At 60.1% G+C, this 14688-nt stretch overlaps 3 protein-coding genes across 6 annotated transcripts in view; 2 read left to right on the forward strand and 1 right to left on the reverse strand.

Annotated features, from left to right (window-relative positions):
* The window catches only part of AGAP3 (ArfGAP with GTPase domain, ankyrin repeat and PH domain 3), a 51997-nt gene extending 47640 nt beyond the window's left edge, over positions 1-4357 (reverse strand). For all 3 annotated transcript variants that reach the window (XM_036497299.2, XM_036497297.2, XM_058681344.1), the window contains exon 1: positions 4033-4357. In XM_036497299.2, coding sequence (XP_036353192.2) covers positions 4033-4357 — 325 coding nt within the window. The remainder of the gene's footprint in view (positions 1-4032) is intronic.
* Positions 4358-7749: 3392 nt separating this feature from the next.
* Positions 7750-10103, forward strand: TMUB1 (transmembrane and ubiquitin like domain containing 1). The gene is made up of 3 exons (XM_004594415.3): positions 7750-7965; positions 8800-9209; positions 9429-10103. The coding sequence occupies exons 2-3, from the start codon at positions 8830-8832 to the stop codon at positions 9778-9780; spliced, it is 732 nt and encodes a 243-aa protein (XP_004594472.2). The 5' UTR covers positions 7750-7965; positions 8800-8829; the 3' UTR covers positions 9781-10103.
* A 342-nt stretch (positions 10104-10445) lies between these two features.
* FASTK (Fas activated serine/threonine kinase) lies at positions 10446-14590 on the forward strand. Of its 2 annotated transcripts, XM_004594416.3 has the most exons (10): positions 10447-10650; positions 11385-11807; positions 12249-12437; positions 12586-12725; positions 13154-13367; positions 13462-13621; positions 13825-13916; positions 13995-14130; positions 14206-14320; positions 14398-14590. In XM_004594416.3, the coding sequence occupies exons 1-10, from the start codon at positions 10569-10571 to the stop codon at positions 14503-14505; spliced, it is 1659 nt and encodes a 552-aa protein (XP_004594473.2). In that variant the 5' UTR covers positions 10447-10568; the 3' UTR covers positions 14506-14590. The 2 variants fall into 2 exon arrangements, with proteins under 2 accessions (XP_058537285.1, XP_004594473.2); XM_058681302.1 differs by lacking the exon at positions 12249-12437 and having other exon boundaries at positions 10446-10650.
* The last annotated feature ends 98 nt before the right edge of the window (positions 14591-14688 follow it).

Genomic DNA, 14688 nt, shown 5'->3' on the forward strand with positions numbered 1-14688 from the left:
ACATGGGTCCCAACCTCCCCACTCGGGTTCCAAGGGAGCCTCAACAATGTATGAAGTGTAGCAGGTCCCAGGTGACTCTTCCGGCCACTACTGCCAACAGGAAGAAAAGCCAGCTGGCTCAGGAGAACACTTCCCTAGCTCTAAAATGGATACCGTCATCTCCAGTTCCCCAACACAGGACGACTCCAGGACCAAAGCACAAGACAAACAGGAAATGCCGGACCAATTCTAAAACCCCAGGCTGCGGGAGAGAGGGGAATGGCGCCTGCTCCCTCTGCCACACCTGGCCCCTGCTGGTGCCCCAGAAGCCAACAGGAGAACCCCACAGCTCCCCTCTCCTCCCTCAAGGATGTACCCAGGCAAACTGGAAACTGAGTGCGTGCAGGAAGGTGAGGGTGACACTAATTCAAACCCAGAGTCGCTGTTTAAACACACACAGAAAGAAAAGCCTGGGGGAAGGCAAAAAACAAACAAGTCACCTCCTACAAAGCTGGGTTCCTGCACACACCATGACAGCCATAGGGCACACACATGGTCACACTACTTCCAGGCTGGGGCTGTGAGCCCTTAGCCAGAAACACCAGCTGTTCTAAGCCCCCCTCCCCACCAGTCACTCTCCCCAGCCTGGCCTGCCCTGCCCTGCCCTCAGGGAATGGCCTTTGCCAGAGCCATGCACACCTGCTCCAAGATCCACAGGCCTTTCCAGACCACCTGCGGGAAGCTGGCTCCTTCTCCTGGCTCCTGGCTGGCTTGGCCCAGAATCCCAGGCTCACATAACTGATGGCCGCCCCTCCCTCCTCGGCCCTGTCCCCTGGGTTATAGTCCCAGGCACCGCTGCCTCCTTCATCTCTCTAGGACACAGCCAGGAGAAGCAGACAAGTCAAGGGCCCTCTTCCCGTGAAGAGGAAGAATGCCGAGTGGGAGCCTTTCCATACCAGCCTAGGTCTCTCTTGTCCTTTTCCAAGCCTCAGTTTCCTACCGGCAAGCCAAGGATGATTAAGAAGCTGCCAGCCGGGTCCAATGCGGTAGCCTAGCAGCTAAAGTTCTTGCTTTGCATGAGCTGGGATCCCATATGAGTGCCAGTTCTAATCCCGGCAGCCCCGCTTCCCAGCCAGCTCCCTGCTTGTGGCCTGGGAAAGCATTTGAGGATGGCCTAAAGCCTTGGGACCCTGCACCCATGTGAAAGACCTGGAAGATGCTTCAGGCTCCTGGCTTTGGATCAGCTGTTTGGGGAGTGAGTAGGCAGATGGAACATCTTCCTCTCTGTCTCTCCTTCTCTCTATATCTGACTTTCCAATAAAAAAGTAAAATAAATCTTAAAAAAAAAAAAAAGGAAGCAGCAGCAGCTACCAGCGCCCAGACTTGCCCACAGTTACAAAGCTCTCAATGCCTAAGACCAAGTAATGCTCAGGTTTTCTCTTTCCTTGACCTTCATTAGGGATGGAATTTCCAACACAGTGTGCTCCTCTCAAGTCCTGAGACACAGGGAAGCTGAATGCACATTACCTGGGCCCAGACCCAGGGGTCACTGACAGGAGCAGAGAGGGGTCGGAAGGGCACAGTGCCCACTGCACCACACTGCCTCGCTGCCTAATGGATTGTGACTGCATCACCCAGGTCACAGGCAGAGGCAGGAGGCACACATCTTCCCCTTTGAGCTAACAAGAGGAGGCTTCGCGAGGCACCTTGGAAATGTCACCCTCTCCACCAAAGGCTCGCACTCCAGGGGACACAGGCTGCAGCCTCCTTGAGAAGGGATGGGTTTATGTAACAGCTCAGGTATGCGGGTCCTGGTGGGGGGCTCAGTCCCAGCTTGGGGTGAGCTGGGAAATGCCTGGAGAAGCCACTCCTCTCCTTCCCCAGAGAGAGATGGGGACAGGCGTGGCGCGTTGCAGGACACGGCAATCTGGTAGGGCAGATGGAGAGAAGTTCCACCACAGGAAGCATATAGGGCAAAAATGGAAGGAGTTGGATTTTTTTTTTTTAAGCCTGCCGACAGCAGAAAAGCTAAGGCGACAGCAGTGGGAAAGCAAGCAGGGAGGAGGGTAGTCAAGATAGGTGCTTGGAGACCGGAGGAAAAAAAGCAGGAGAAGGCAAAAACTGGGGGATGGGGGTCTTCCAGGAGGGGTCAACCATCAGGACAGGCAGTGGCAGAGAGCTGGGGAGGGATGTGTGTGGAGCAGCTGGCTGGGTCTGGTGACAATGAGACATCGGGTCCCAGGATTTCGTGGCAGTGACAGCCAGCGTGCACGCTAAGCAGATGGGAACCCGGGGTATTTCCAAACCGCAATGGGGAAGTTGTTGGGGGAGCAGGGCTGCTCCAGAAGGGGAAATCCTGCTTGTCGTGTTGAATTTAAGATGGAGGTAAAAACCCAAACGCACCCCAGGAGTCCCTGCCTTCACATCACACAAGATGCCCAACCAGACACCTTCCGGGTGCCAGGGATAGCTGGACACAGCTGCAGGGCAGCACCCAGCCTTTCCCTACTTTGGGAAGGACTCTAGAGCAGCGAGCTCATCCCTCCCCTAAGCCCCTCCACCAGTCTCCGCATTTCCAAAAGGGACTGGGGTTAAAAACTTGGAGTTTAAAACTCACTTCCTCCAAGGCCAAGTGAAGCTGTAGGTCACAGGGTTCCTGCCCACCATCACCCCATACTTCAGCTCCTCATATTCAGAGGAGATAAAACTGGTCGTCTCTTGTCTCTGGGGCCCCCTGGCTTACACAAATGCCACCTCGCAGTCCCCAGCCACGGAGCTGATCCAGGCCATTTACCCAGATCTGTGTTAATGAGTTTTTCCCATTACCTAATTAGTTCACATTGAACTCAGGTCTTGAGAGGAAAGAGATGGGAGCCAGCTGGAGAAAGGGCAGGAACCAGACTAGAACATCACAGCAGAAGGGCAAGCCCCCAGGTCTAAGGGCAGCTCTCCACTCCACACACCAAGTATCTGTTCTCTGGCTAGGGGACCTCTGAAAGCAGAAGGAGGGTGCGAAAGGCAGGAGCCCCGGAACCTCACACAGGACAGGAAGAGAGGACCAAGGCCTTTGGCTCTCTCTGGATTACCAGGCCCACTCCACCACCTGCTTGCTGGTGGGCGTCCCCCATGCTGAAGGAGGAAGCAGATGGCCCAGGGAGAGGCCCATCTGGCCATGCACACTCGAAGGTCACCGTGCCACTGGGGTGCCTGCGACATCAGGGGTCGTGGGGCTTCCGATGGCAATGTGTCCCCACTTCCTGTGGCCCTGTCGCAGCCCAAAACTCAAAGGTCCACTAGCCCGGAGAAAGGAACACCGGGCACCATAGTGGCCGGGGGCTTTTCTGTCCACAATGCAAGGTGAAGCATCCCTGCAGGTCAGTCAGCACCTAGCAGTTCTCAAACAAGCGGCCCACGAGGGGTGCCCGGCTGCGCGCGTGATGCCGCAAGCGCGTAGACCGACCCGCCAGAACCTCCCACGCCGTCGCGGCGCCCCAGCCCCGCGCGCCAGGCCTGGCCTGCGTCCCCGCCTGGCCGCGGCGGCAGCGTGGAGAATGCGCGTCGGAAGAGGGCGCCGCGGCCAGAACCACCCTCCGAAGCCCGCGGGCACCGGGCCCGGGAAGGCTGCCATCCACGAACTAGACGCCCCGGTCCCCGCCCCACGGACAACAACTAAGAAAAGCTTCCTGGGTCAGAGCCCCACGCCCCCTCACCCCCACCCAAGGGCCCTCAGAGATCCTCTGCCGCGCCCACCCTCTATGGACATGCTTAACCAGCTCAGGGCCCAAGTCCCCTGAACCTCTGGGACGGGGCGCGCGCTCATCCCCGAACAACATTGCCCTCACACACACTGGGGCACCAAGAACAAGATCCGACCACCAGCTTCAAATTGTGACCCCGACCGAGATGGGGCAAATCCTAGAGGCCGGGTTCGCAGCGCCGACCAGCAAACCGCGTGTCACTGACCGCAGGCGCGCCAGGACCCCTGACCCAGACAGCGTGGCCAGGGCTTGAGGGACACCGCGCCCGACTCCCGCAGCCCCCTGCTCCGCTCACCCTCGATGGAGATGACGTGCTCCCGGATCTGATTCTGCAGCGCCAAATCCTCGATGCGCTCGATCAGGTCGTAGATGGCGTAGATATTGGGATGCACGGACTCGAAGCGCTGGATCTCGGCCCGGATGGCCGCCGAATTGGAGAGCGCGAATTGCTGGGGGGCCCCGCCGGTCAGCTGCTGCGAAGGCCCGCCGCCGCCCCCGGCCCCCGGCCCCGCACCGCCGAACTGCCCGCCGCCCCCCGCACCACCGCCGCCGCCGGCCCCCGGAGCCGCCAGGCTCTGCTGCTGCTGCGGGCTCTGTCCGCCGCCCGCCTGGAAGTTCATGGCTCCGGAGCCGCGGGGCCCGAAGCGGGCCCGGCTGGGGCCCGGGGCGGCGCGGCGGCGGCAGCAGCCGCGGCGAGCGGGCGCGAGGGGGGCTGGCGGGGCCGGGACTACGGAGTCGGCGGCGCGGAGCTAATGCATGGGGCCGAGGGCCGGGGGCCGAGGCCGGCAGGCACCGCTGCGCACGCTGTGGGCCGCCGCTGCCGGGCGCTTCCCGGCGCCGCGATCCCGCTGCCTCGGAGCAGCAGCCTCCAGCGGCAACAACAACGGCCCGGGAGCGCGCGGCCCGGGCCCTCCCCCCACGTCATGCGCACGCACCGCCGCCCCCGCCAGCTCCGGCACTCGCAGCCCGAGCCCCCTCCCCGCCGCCCCCGCCCCTCGCGCGCTCGCCCGCCCCGCAGCCTCCACCCCCAAGCCGCACACTCCAGCCCTGGCGCCCGGGGCCCTCCCACCGGCCGCGGCCCTTCCGCCTCCTCAGCAGCCCCCTCCCACGCCGCCTCGAGGGCCTCTTGCTCAAAGGGTACCGCTGTCCCGGCCTGCTCCCGAGGCCTGGCTGTACCCCCGCCTCTCGCTGCACCGGTCTGGGCGGGTGTCCCAAGCGGTGTGCTGCGCCTGAGGGTGCAGATTGGCGGCAGAGGAGGCGGTCCCAGCCTCGATGCGGCGCTGTCTCGGCGGTGTCCTGTCTTCTGAGAGGTGCGGCACCTGCTCCAGGTGCTCAGGCCCGGAGGTCTAGCTGTAGCCCACCCCTCCGCCGAGGTTCTCTCCGTGGCTCTCCGCCCGGGTTCTCCACTGCTGGCTGCGCCTCCGAGGCTGGGATGGGTTCCCGGCTCTTATTTCCAGTTCTAAAATTCTCCTTGGACTGGTGTTGGAAGTGGCACTTGGAGCAGTAAGGTTTCCCACCCCAGTCTTCTTGTAGCAGCCTGTGCAAAAAGATCCTTCCTATGAGAAGGTTCACTGAATGTTGCCAGAGCCAGTTGATATGCCAGGAAAGAAGAGGCGCGAATCGAATGTGCCTGCTTCTGCTGCCCACCCCATTCAAGACACCAGCAGGCACCCACAGGGCTCCCATATAGTTCCTTGACCTTAGTCCCTTGTCCATCCTGTCTTTCCACTGTCTCCTGGGTCAGGAAGGCCACATTCTCATTTCCAAAAGGGATCCATAGTCCTAGTCACATCCCCACCGTCACCCCCATAACACATCCTGGAATCCACAAGGGGTGGCAGGTACAGGGCAGTGAGCCCAGCCAGTAAATCGGCCATCACCTTTTCTACACACATGTCACTTCTCAGGGCCAAGCTGGACAGATCTGCCCACCATATGACCCATCTACTGTACCTCGAACCAACACAGCCAACAACACTGTCTTTCTTACCTCCCCAAGCGACTATAACGGCGAGAACTGAGCCAATCCAAAGCCAAAAACTGGGAGCCTCTTCCAGGTCTCCCGTGCTGCAGCAGGGTCCCAAGACTTTGGGCTCTCCTTGACTGCTTTCCCAGGCCACAAGCGGGGAACTGGATGGGAAGCAGGGCTGCCAGGATTAGAACCAGTGTCCATATGGGATTCTGGCGCATTCAAGGAGAGGACTTTAACCACTAGGCCACCATACTGGGCCTGAGCTGTGTGATTTTTTTTGAAAGAATTATTTTATTTTTATTACAAAGTCAGATATACAGAGAGGAGGAGAGACACAGAGGAAGATCTTCTGTCCGATGGTTCACTCCCGAAGTGGTCGCAACGGCTGGAGCTGAGCCAATCCAAAGCCAGGAGCCAGGAGCTTCTTCCAGGTCTCCCACACAGATGCAGAGTCCCAAGGCTTTGGGCCGTCCTCGACTGCCTTCCCAGGCCACAAGCAGGGAGCTGGATGGGAAGTGGAGCTGCTGGGATTAGAACCGGCGCCCATATGGGATCCTGGTGCGTGCAAGGCAAGGAGTTTAACCACTATGCTATCGCGCTGGGCCCTGTGCCGTGATTTTTAAAACCAGTAACTAACATCTCTTTTATACATTTCAATAGAATTGACAGCAAGAAATTGCCTGGGTATATTGTGCAAGAAAGATGGCAATGGTGAGGGGCTCCTCAGTACCTCAAACCAGTAATCACACACACCTGCCTTAGTACTGCTGGCCCATTACACATGGGTGTCTGCAGTGAGTCCTGTGAGGGAGAGAGGGCGAGGGTCTGATTCAGCATTGTATTCCCCCTGCCAGTGGACTTTGCTCTGTGCCTGGGCTAGAGTTCATATACAGTTAACACATGTTTGTGGAATGATTATTTGGATGAATGTGAAGAAAGGAACTAAAGATTAGGCTTGTATGTTGCATGTCTAAACTGACGTGCTGAAGGTATCATTTGGGGTGTGCTCCAAGTAGGCTTATGCTATGGGTAACTAGGGTAGATTACTTTTAATCTAGGCTGGCCTGTAAAATCCAGGATGTGAGAAGCTCAGAGGAAGCACAAAAGAATCACAGGGATTAGAACAGGCTAGGCTGGCACTGAACATCCTTTATAATACTCTAAAGACTCAGTTTACAAGCCAGGTTTGAGTAGAGGGTGTGTCCTAATGCTAAGACAAACAAACACCCACTGAGGCTTTCACACACATTTAATAAAACCTTCCATCGATTCGTCAAAGTGGAGGCAGGAGGTATGTTTTAGGGGAAAAAAAAAACTCAAGTTCAAAACATATTTATTAAAAGATTTATTTTTATTGAAAAGGCAGATTTACAGAGAGAAAGAGAGACAAAAAGATCTCCCATCTGCTGCTTCACTCCCCAAATGACCTCATTTGCTTGAGCTGAGCTGATCTGAAGCCAGGAACCAGGAGCTTCTTCCCCATCTCCCACGTGGCAGGATCCCAAGGCTTTGGGCTGTCTGTTACTGCTTTCCAGGCTGCAGACAGGAAGTTGGATGGGAAGTGGAGCAGCCAGGACATGAACTGGCACCCATATGGGATCCTGGTGTTTGCAAGGTGAGGATTTAGCCAATCAGCCATCGTGCCAGGCCCTAAATTCAAGGAGATTTACTAGTCCACGGCAGGTCAAGCTGCTAAGCATTGTATGTGTATGCGTGATTGAACAGACCATGTTTGTTTCACAGTCCTGCAGGGGACCAGGTGAGGGGACAAGCAAAGATGGGGAATGGCATCTTCAGCCTGCCTGGTAGAGCAGCCCAGGGGTCAGCCACTCCTACATAAGGGTAGGCCGGGATAGGAGCCAACTGAGTCCTGCAACGCTTTCATCACTGCACCACCGACAAGAGCGCTCTGACGTGCTCCAGCTGACGTTGGCGCCTGGAACCACACCTGCCCTGGCTGCCGGCAGCGGAGGGGGCGGCTCCTGACACCGCCCAAACCTCTGCGCACTAGTCCAACCTCCAAAGCCGCCCCTGCCAGTCTCTCCTCCTCAGTGATCCAGAGAGCAGGGACCAGAGCCCGCCGAGCTGCGCACGTGGGTCCGCAGGGAGGAGGGCGGGGACGGCACGGGACTACAAATCCCACAATGCTCCGGACCGCGGCGGCGGGGAAGGAGGGGTGCTTCAGGTGTCTGCGACCTCGGCGCCTCCCGCCCGGAAGTGCCCGAGGGGCCGAGATGGAGCTGGTGGAGCTAGGCGGTGAGTACCCGCACCGTGACCGCGCCCACCCCGTCGCCCCGGGTGCCAGCTTGGTCCCGCTCGCCCCGCCCCGGGATTGCCCGCGGCCTCCTGCGGCTCCGGGAAGGGGGAAGGGCGGGAAGATGGGAGGGGTGATGGAGGAGAGAGAGAGTGTGTGTGTGTGTGCGCGCGCGCTGTGTGGCGGGGGGCGGTGAAGTCTGGCAGCTGGGTGGGTTTGGCGAGTCTTCTAGCGCAGACGCGGTGTCAGGCCTCCACGGGTTGGGGCTGGAGTGGACTAGGCGGGGGCCGAGTTGAGTGGGTGGCAGCTCCTAGAGGCTCCAGATTGCCTAAGGGCGGAGTTTGACGTTTGGTGTGGGTGGCAAAGCTCTTGGGAGGCAGTCCCGTGCGGCGCGGTGGTGGGTTTGACTGTGGGGTAGGGGTGAGGTGAATGGGGTTGCAGGGGCCCTGGGTTTACCCCATGGAGAAACAGTATCAACTGAAGGGCAGATGAACTTAGGGACAAAGTAGATGAAAGGGTAGACAGACATCCCGGTATGAAGTAGGGTAACTTTGGGGTGAAGTGTGGAGGAGTGTAAATTCGTGGGATGCTTAAAAGGTGCTAGGGGTTTTGTAAGTTGAGGAGTTGGTTGAGACCAGAGCTCAGGTGACAGATTAGCAGTTGGTATGGGGTAACAGGAAAAGATAGGAGGAGGCAGGTTTGGGATGGCCGGGAGTGAGAATACCCCGCATTTTGTGAGAGAATGGAGGAAGAGGAGAGCTGTGGTGGGGTGGGCTTGGGGAGATCGGGGGCGGGGGAAAAACCAGCCCTTCATGAGATCTTTTGTGCCTCTCCAGCACGGTAGCCTGGCGGGCAAGGCAGGGACCATGGCCCTGATCGAAGGGGTGGGTGATGAGGTGACGGTCCTGTTTGCGGTGCTGGCCTGCCTGCTGGTGCTGGCACTCGCCTGGGTCTCCACACACACCTCCGAGGGGACTGACAGTACGCCCCAGCCCTCAGCCGTCCCGTCGCCAGGCCAAGCCGTGACAGCTCCTGACAGCATCCAAGCAGAGGCCCCAGGTGCCGAGACCTCCAGCCTGAGACACAGAGGCCCAGCTGCACAGCCCGAGCCTGGCCCAGGGGTCACAGCAGCGGCACCACCCCCGGACTCCTCACAGGAACCCCTCGTGCTGCGGCTGAAATTCCTCAATGATTCAGAACAGGTGGCCAGGGCCTGGCCCCATGACACCATTGGCTCCCTGAAAAGGTAAGCAGAGGAGGAGAGCAGGCGGTGGAATGGGGCAGGGGTGATGGCTGGAGGGCCACCTGAGGTGGGTGAGCTGTCGCCCATGTGGGAGGGAACCCAGCTGCCCCTGTCCCACACTAGAGCCCGCTTGTTTCCCTGGCGGCTTGGGTGGTGTGGTTCTGGGGCAGCAACTAGGACTGCCTGAGGCCTGCTCTGTTACCCAGGTCCCTCTCTCCTCAGGACCCAGTTCCCCGGCCAGGAACAGCAGGTACGACTCATCTACCAAGGGCAACTGCTAGGCGACGACACACAGACCCTGGGCAGCCTTCACCTCCCCCCCAACTGCGTTCTGCACTGCCACGTGTCCACGAGGGTCGGTCCCCCACATGCCCCTTGCCCGCCGGGGTCAGAGCCAAGCCCCTCCGGGCTGGAGATCGGCAGCCTGCTGCTGCCGCTGCTGCTGCTACTGTTACTCCTGCTCTGGTACTGCCAAATACAGTACCGGCCCTTCTTCCCGCTGACCGCCACTCTGGGCCTAGCAGGCTTCACTCTACTGCTCAGCCTCCTGGCCTTCGCCATGTACCGCCCGTAGTGCCTCCAAGGGCTCTCGGCAGCGTCGCCGGCCCCTCTGGACGTTGCTCCCCACGGCACAGTGGGAACTGCTGCCTGCCCAGGCCCGCGCCTCCGGCCTGCCTCTTCCCGCTCCCTTGGAGCCCAGTCCTTCGCCGCCGAGGGCTTCGGGGGCTGGTGGAACCCCCTGCCTGTGAGCTGCACGGCTCGGGGGCCCCTCCTAGGGCTGCTGGCCCTCAGCCCTCGCTGACAGTGGGCCCCTCGGGATCAGACACCTGCTGTCGCTGCCTTGGACCTGGACAGAGCCAGACCACTCCCTTGGGCCCGTCTTAGTGTTCTGCCTGTGGACCCGTCTTAGTGTTCTGCCTGTGGACCCAAGCCATTGGGCTGATTTAGGGACGCACAGACAGTGGTGGGATGTGACCAGGGCCGAGGTCAATGACATATGTGCAGATTAAAGTAACTGTGAAATTTTCACTCTTAGTGTGTGTCTGTGGGGGGCGGGCCCTGGTCCCCTGGGAGGAAAGGCAGTGAAGGACGGCCAGCCCAGCTGCCAGCCGTGCTCACTTCCTCTCTCCGCCCTGTCGCCCCAGTGGCAGCCTGGGGTCCCGCAGCCCCGCCCCCTCGGCAATGGGCCCGCCCGGGGTGCGCGCGCACCTTCCGGAAGCTAGGGGCGGGGCCCTTGGCATCCCAGCTCGCGGTGCCTGCCGGGAGCCACGTCTCCGCTGGCCAAGCCAGCGCTGCACCGGGATTGGCGTCCGGTGGCGATCCCGGGGCTGCTGGGAAGATGGCGGAGAGTGTGGCTCGCGGATGAGGAGGCCGCGGGGGAGTCCCGGCCCCCGGGCCCCGAGACCGACTGAGGCGGCGATCTGCGCGGGGCCTGGGGAGTCATGTACGGGTGGCACCTGTGGGACGGGCCCGGCCGGGCTGGGGGAGAGGGGTGGGAGCTGATGTGAGCTGGTGGCCACTGTCCCCTGGTGTCGCTGGGCTGGACGGGGAGTGGGGGGCCCCAGCATGTCCCAGTCGGCGCCGTTGCAAAGATGCGCACTCGGGTCTCACCCACGCCCTGCGAGGTGGCAGCTGTAGTTGCATTTCCCTGGTGAAGAGATTCAGGCAGAGAGATGAAGCCACTTGGCCAAGGTCACGCAGCTGGTAAGTGGGAACGCCCAGCATGGAACCCAGCAGTGTCCAGTTGCGGTCGGTGTGCATGTTCCACCTTCCCGGCCGCCGCCACCACTTCCTCCTGCGGTAGTGGGAGGTAGCCGGAAGGGCATCTTTCTAGGGCCTTCTGGGCTCTATACTGGGTGCCACCACTAACTGGCGAATGACCTCAGCCTACACCTCGTTGCCACTGTGGCCTTGGTTTCCACATCCATGAGATGAAGTGATGCCAGCCCTGCCTACCCTCCTAGGCACTTGTAAGCAACACCAGAGGGGAGAGTGCATGGCAGCCGCCTTGTAAATGGCGCTGCCCTGAGCACGCCCAAGGTTTACAATGTGTGTGGCTTGGAAGGAGTGGACGGGGGCAAAGCAGTCCTAGAGGGTTGCTCTGAATGGGGAGTGAGGTAACGAGCAAATAGCTCCTTTGGAGAAAACCTCACCCCCTTTTTCTGGGCCACCCCTTAGGGTCTTCGTCACCCAACTCCATGCTTCGAGTCCTGCTGTCTGCCCAGGCCTCCCCTGCTCGGCTGTCTGGCCTGCTGCTGATCCCGCCAGCACAGCCCTGCTCTTTGGGGTCCAGCAAGTGGGGGCACCGGCCTCTTGGAGGAGGCCCCCAGGCCGGTCCCGTACAAGGACTGCAGCGGCTTCTGGAACAGGCAAGGAATCCTGGGGAACTGCTACGCTGGCTGGGCCAGAACCCCACCAAGGTGCGTGCCTGCCACTACCCCGTGGCACTTCGTCGCCTGGGCCAGCTCCTGGGGTCTCAGCCTCGGCCCCCTCCCGTGGAACAGACCACCCTGCAAGACTTGAGTCAACTCATCATCCGAAACTGCCCCTCCTTTGACATTCACACCATCCATGTGTGTCTGCACCTTGCCGTCTTACTTGGTGAGAAGGGGTTGGAGCGGGTCAGAGAAGGGAGGGGTGCTCCTGCCGCGGAGAGGCCTGAAATGGCGGACAGGCGCTAGGATGACACATTGCAAAGAGGCGCACTTGTTGCAGCTTTCCTTGCCCTGTCCATGGCGGACATGAGTCAATCAGCATTCCCAGCATTCCTTCCAGCCTCACTTAGGCTCCCTTCAGTGGGAAGCCGCTTTGTCCCAGTTGGCCTGAAGGGAGAGCTTACTGGTCATCTTTGTGTAAGACTTTCCCCCCTGCGGCCCATGTGCTGATAACTCATGTTCTCATGATAGCCAGCGGTTCTGCAGTGTTTCCACCTAGACCCTGGCACCTTCCCATGCAGGAAACAGACGTGGACAGGGAGGATGGGGATTCACTAACCCCACAATCTGAAGGCACTCACAGGCCTGCCACCATCCTCTCCCTCAGGCTTTCCACCTGATGGGCCTTTGGTGCGTGCCCTGGAGCAGGAGCGCCAGTTCCGCCTCTCTCCCAAACCTTCCAAGCCACCTCCCTCTCTGCAGCCTGCCCTCCATGGTGGGCAGAGGCTGGAAGCTGCCCTGAGCTGCTCACGATGGCTGCGTTATCCACGGCAGCAGCTGATCCGCAGCCTGGCAGGTGCTGGAGTGGGTCACAGGCAGGTGGGTGTGGGGGAGGGGGATGTGGTGCAGGAGCAAAGGACACTGAGGGCTAGAACCTAGCCCTTGGGGAGGGGGGAGGAGGAGGCCTGACCTGATGGTCCAGCCTAACAAGCTTTTCCTCACAGAGGCAAAGCCTGAAGAACTGACTCCCCACGTGATGGTGCTCTTGGCCCAACACCTGGCCCGTCATCGGCTGCGGGAGCCCCAGCTTCTGGAAGCCATCGCTCACTTTCTGGTGGTCCACGAAACTCAGCTCAGCAGCAAGGTGGGCCTAGCTCCCAAGATCTTGGTAACTCTTCCACTCTGTGTCTGCCTTGGCTGGTCTCTGTCTCCAGCAAACACTTCAGCTGGGCCTCTCTGCTCTGTGCCCTAGGGCCACCATATTTGTGATTGTCCTTTTAGCAGCCTGTCTACCAGCTATCAGGACCAGCACCCATGCCAAGTACGCAGTTGCCCAGAGCACTCAGTGCCACACTAGTTTGATCAGTCCCACTACTTGTCTTTAGGGCCACACTCCACAACTAAATCTCCCAAGATACTGCTTATGCTGTTGGGGGTGGTCTGTGTTGGAGCTAGAGGGACCAGTCTCCCTTTACTGCAGTGGTGTCAGCCTCACAGCCAAGTTAGCCCAAACCCTGGCTTGCAGAACAGATTGGAGAGACTTCGTGCTGGGTCACACTGTTCTCCCGGCAGGTGGTACAGAAGCTGGTCCTGCCTTTCGGGCGGCTGAACTACCGGCCCCTGGAACAGCAGTTTATGCCCTGCCTGGAGAGGATCCTGGCTCGGGAGGCAGGGGTGTCACCCCTGGCCACGGTCAACATCCTGATGTCCCTGTGTCAGCTACGCTGCCTGCCCCTCAGAGCCCTGCACTTTGTATTCTCGCCGGGTTTCATCAACCATGTTAGTGGTATGCACACAAGACGGCTGGCAGGGCCCTGAGGGCCTGGGAGAGTGGGCACGCTCTGCAACCCAGCGAGCTGCTGTCCCCAACTCCCCCACAGGCACTCCACATGCTCTGATCGTGCGTCGCTACCTCTCCCTGCTGGACACGGCTGTGGAGCTGGAGCTCCCAGGATATGAGGGTCCCCGCCTGCCCCGAAGGCAGCAAGTGCCCATCTTCCCCCAGCTGCTCACCACCGACCGTTCCCGTTGCAAGTACAGGTGGATGGGGTAGCTTGCGGGGAAGGGAGGGGACACTTGGAAAGCACTGGGCAGAGCAACCAGAGCGCCCATGTTATCTGCAGGCTGCGACACTCCAGCAGTCATAGTGACAGAAAATGGGCCCAGAATGGCTGTGCCTGACACTGGGACAGACTAGGATGAAACTCCAGGAACCACTAACTGTGCCCTTCCCCCTTCCCCAGTCACAAAGACATTGTAGCTGAGGGGCTGCGCCAGCTGCTGGGGGAAGAGAAATACCGCCAGGACCTGACCGTGCCTCCAGGCTACTGCACAGGTGAGTTCAGCCTGGGTGGGCAGGCAGCAGGCCCCAGGAGACAGCCACAGCTAAGGCCTTGGCCCTCTGCCCCTCCAGACTTCTTGCTGTGTGTCAGCAGTTCTGGTGCTGTGCTTCCCGTGAGGACCCAGGACCCCTTCCTTCCCTACCCTCCAAGGTCCTGCCTGCTGGGCCAGGCTGCCTCTAGCCTCACTACCAGGGACCCTGTCCAAAGGTAAGGAAGGCAGTGGCGGGGTTCCTGGGCTGCAGTGGCCCACGGCCATCCTGACCCTTGCCTGCTGTCCCTCAGGGTGCTGCTGATGCTGCGGGAACGCTGGCATTTTTGCCGTGATGGCAGGGTGCTGCTGGGCTCCCGGGCCCTGAGGGAGCGCCACCTGGGCCTGATGGGATACCAGCTCCTCCCGGTAAGCTGCTGTCCTGCCCTGCCCTGCCCATTTCCACACTCCCAGTCCACAGGTAACTTGCTGCCCTCTCCCCACAGCTGCCCTTCGAGGAGCTGGAGTCACAGAGAGGCCTGCCCCAGCTCAAGAGCTACCTAAGGCAGAAGCTCCAAGCCCTGGGTCTCCGCTGGGGCCCTGAAGGGGGGTGAGGGATGACCCCCCTATGGGGGGTACACAATTTGCACTTTTGATCCCTATATTTTGGTTTTCCATTAAAGTCTCCTTCTTTCCCCATTACAAGCTTTGTTCCTGGGACAGGGAGCAGGGTTGGGGGTTCCCGCTGCCCCCAACAGAGACAAAAGGCCGGAAGTAGGTGGCAGCTAAAGCACTTT

This window comes from Ochotona princeps, chromosome 25 (genome assembly GCF_030435755.1).
Source record: "Ochotona princeps isolate mOchPri1 chromosome 25, mOchPri1.hap1, whole genome shotgun sequence".
Taxonomy (NCBI): Eukaryota; Metazoa; Chordata; class Mammalia; order Lagomorpha; family Ochotonidae; genus Ochotona; species Ochotona princeps.

Excerpts from the sequence above, each read along its gene's own strand:
- FASTK (XM_004594416.3), top strand. The coding sequence starts at position 10,569 with ATGAGGAGGCCGCGGGGGAGTCCCGGCCCCCGGGCCCCGAGACCGACT. Across the intron at positions 12,438-12,585 it reads GCTGATCCGCAGCCTGGCAG|AGGCAAAGCCTGAAGAACTG; the intron begins GTGCTGGAGTGG and ends TTTTCCTCACAG. Across the intron at positions 14,131-14,205 it reads ACCAGGGACCCTGTCCAAAG|GGTGCTGCTGATGCTGCGGG; the intron begins GTAAGGAAGGCA and ends GCTGTCCCTCAG.
- TMUB1 (XM_004594415.3), top strand. The coding sequence starts at position 8,830 with ATGGCCCTGATCGAAGGGGTGGGTGATGAGGTGACGGTCCTGTTTGCG. Across the intron at positions 9,210-9,428 it reads ACCATTGGCTCCCTGAAAAG|GACCCAGTTCCCCGGCCAGG; the intron begins GTAAGCAGAGGA and ends CTCTCTCCTCAG.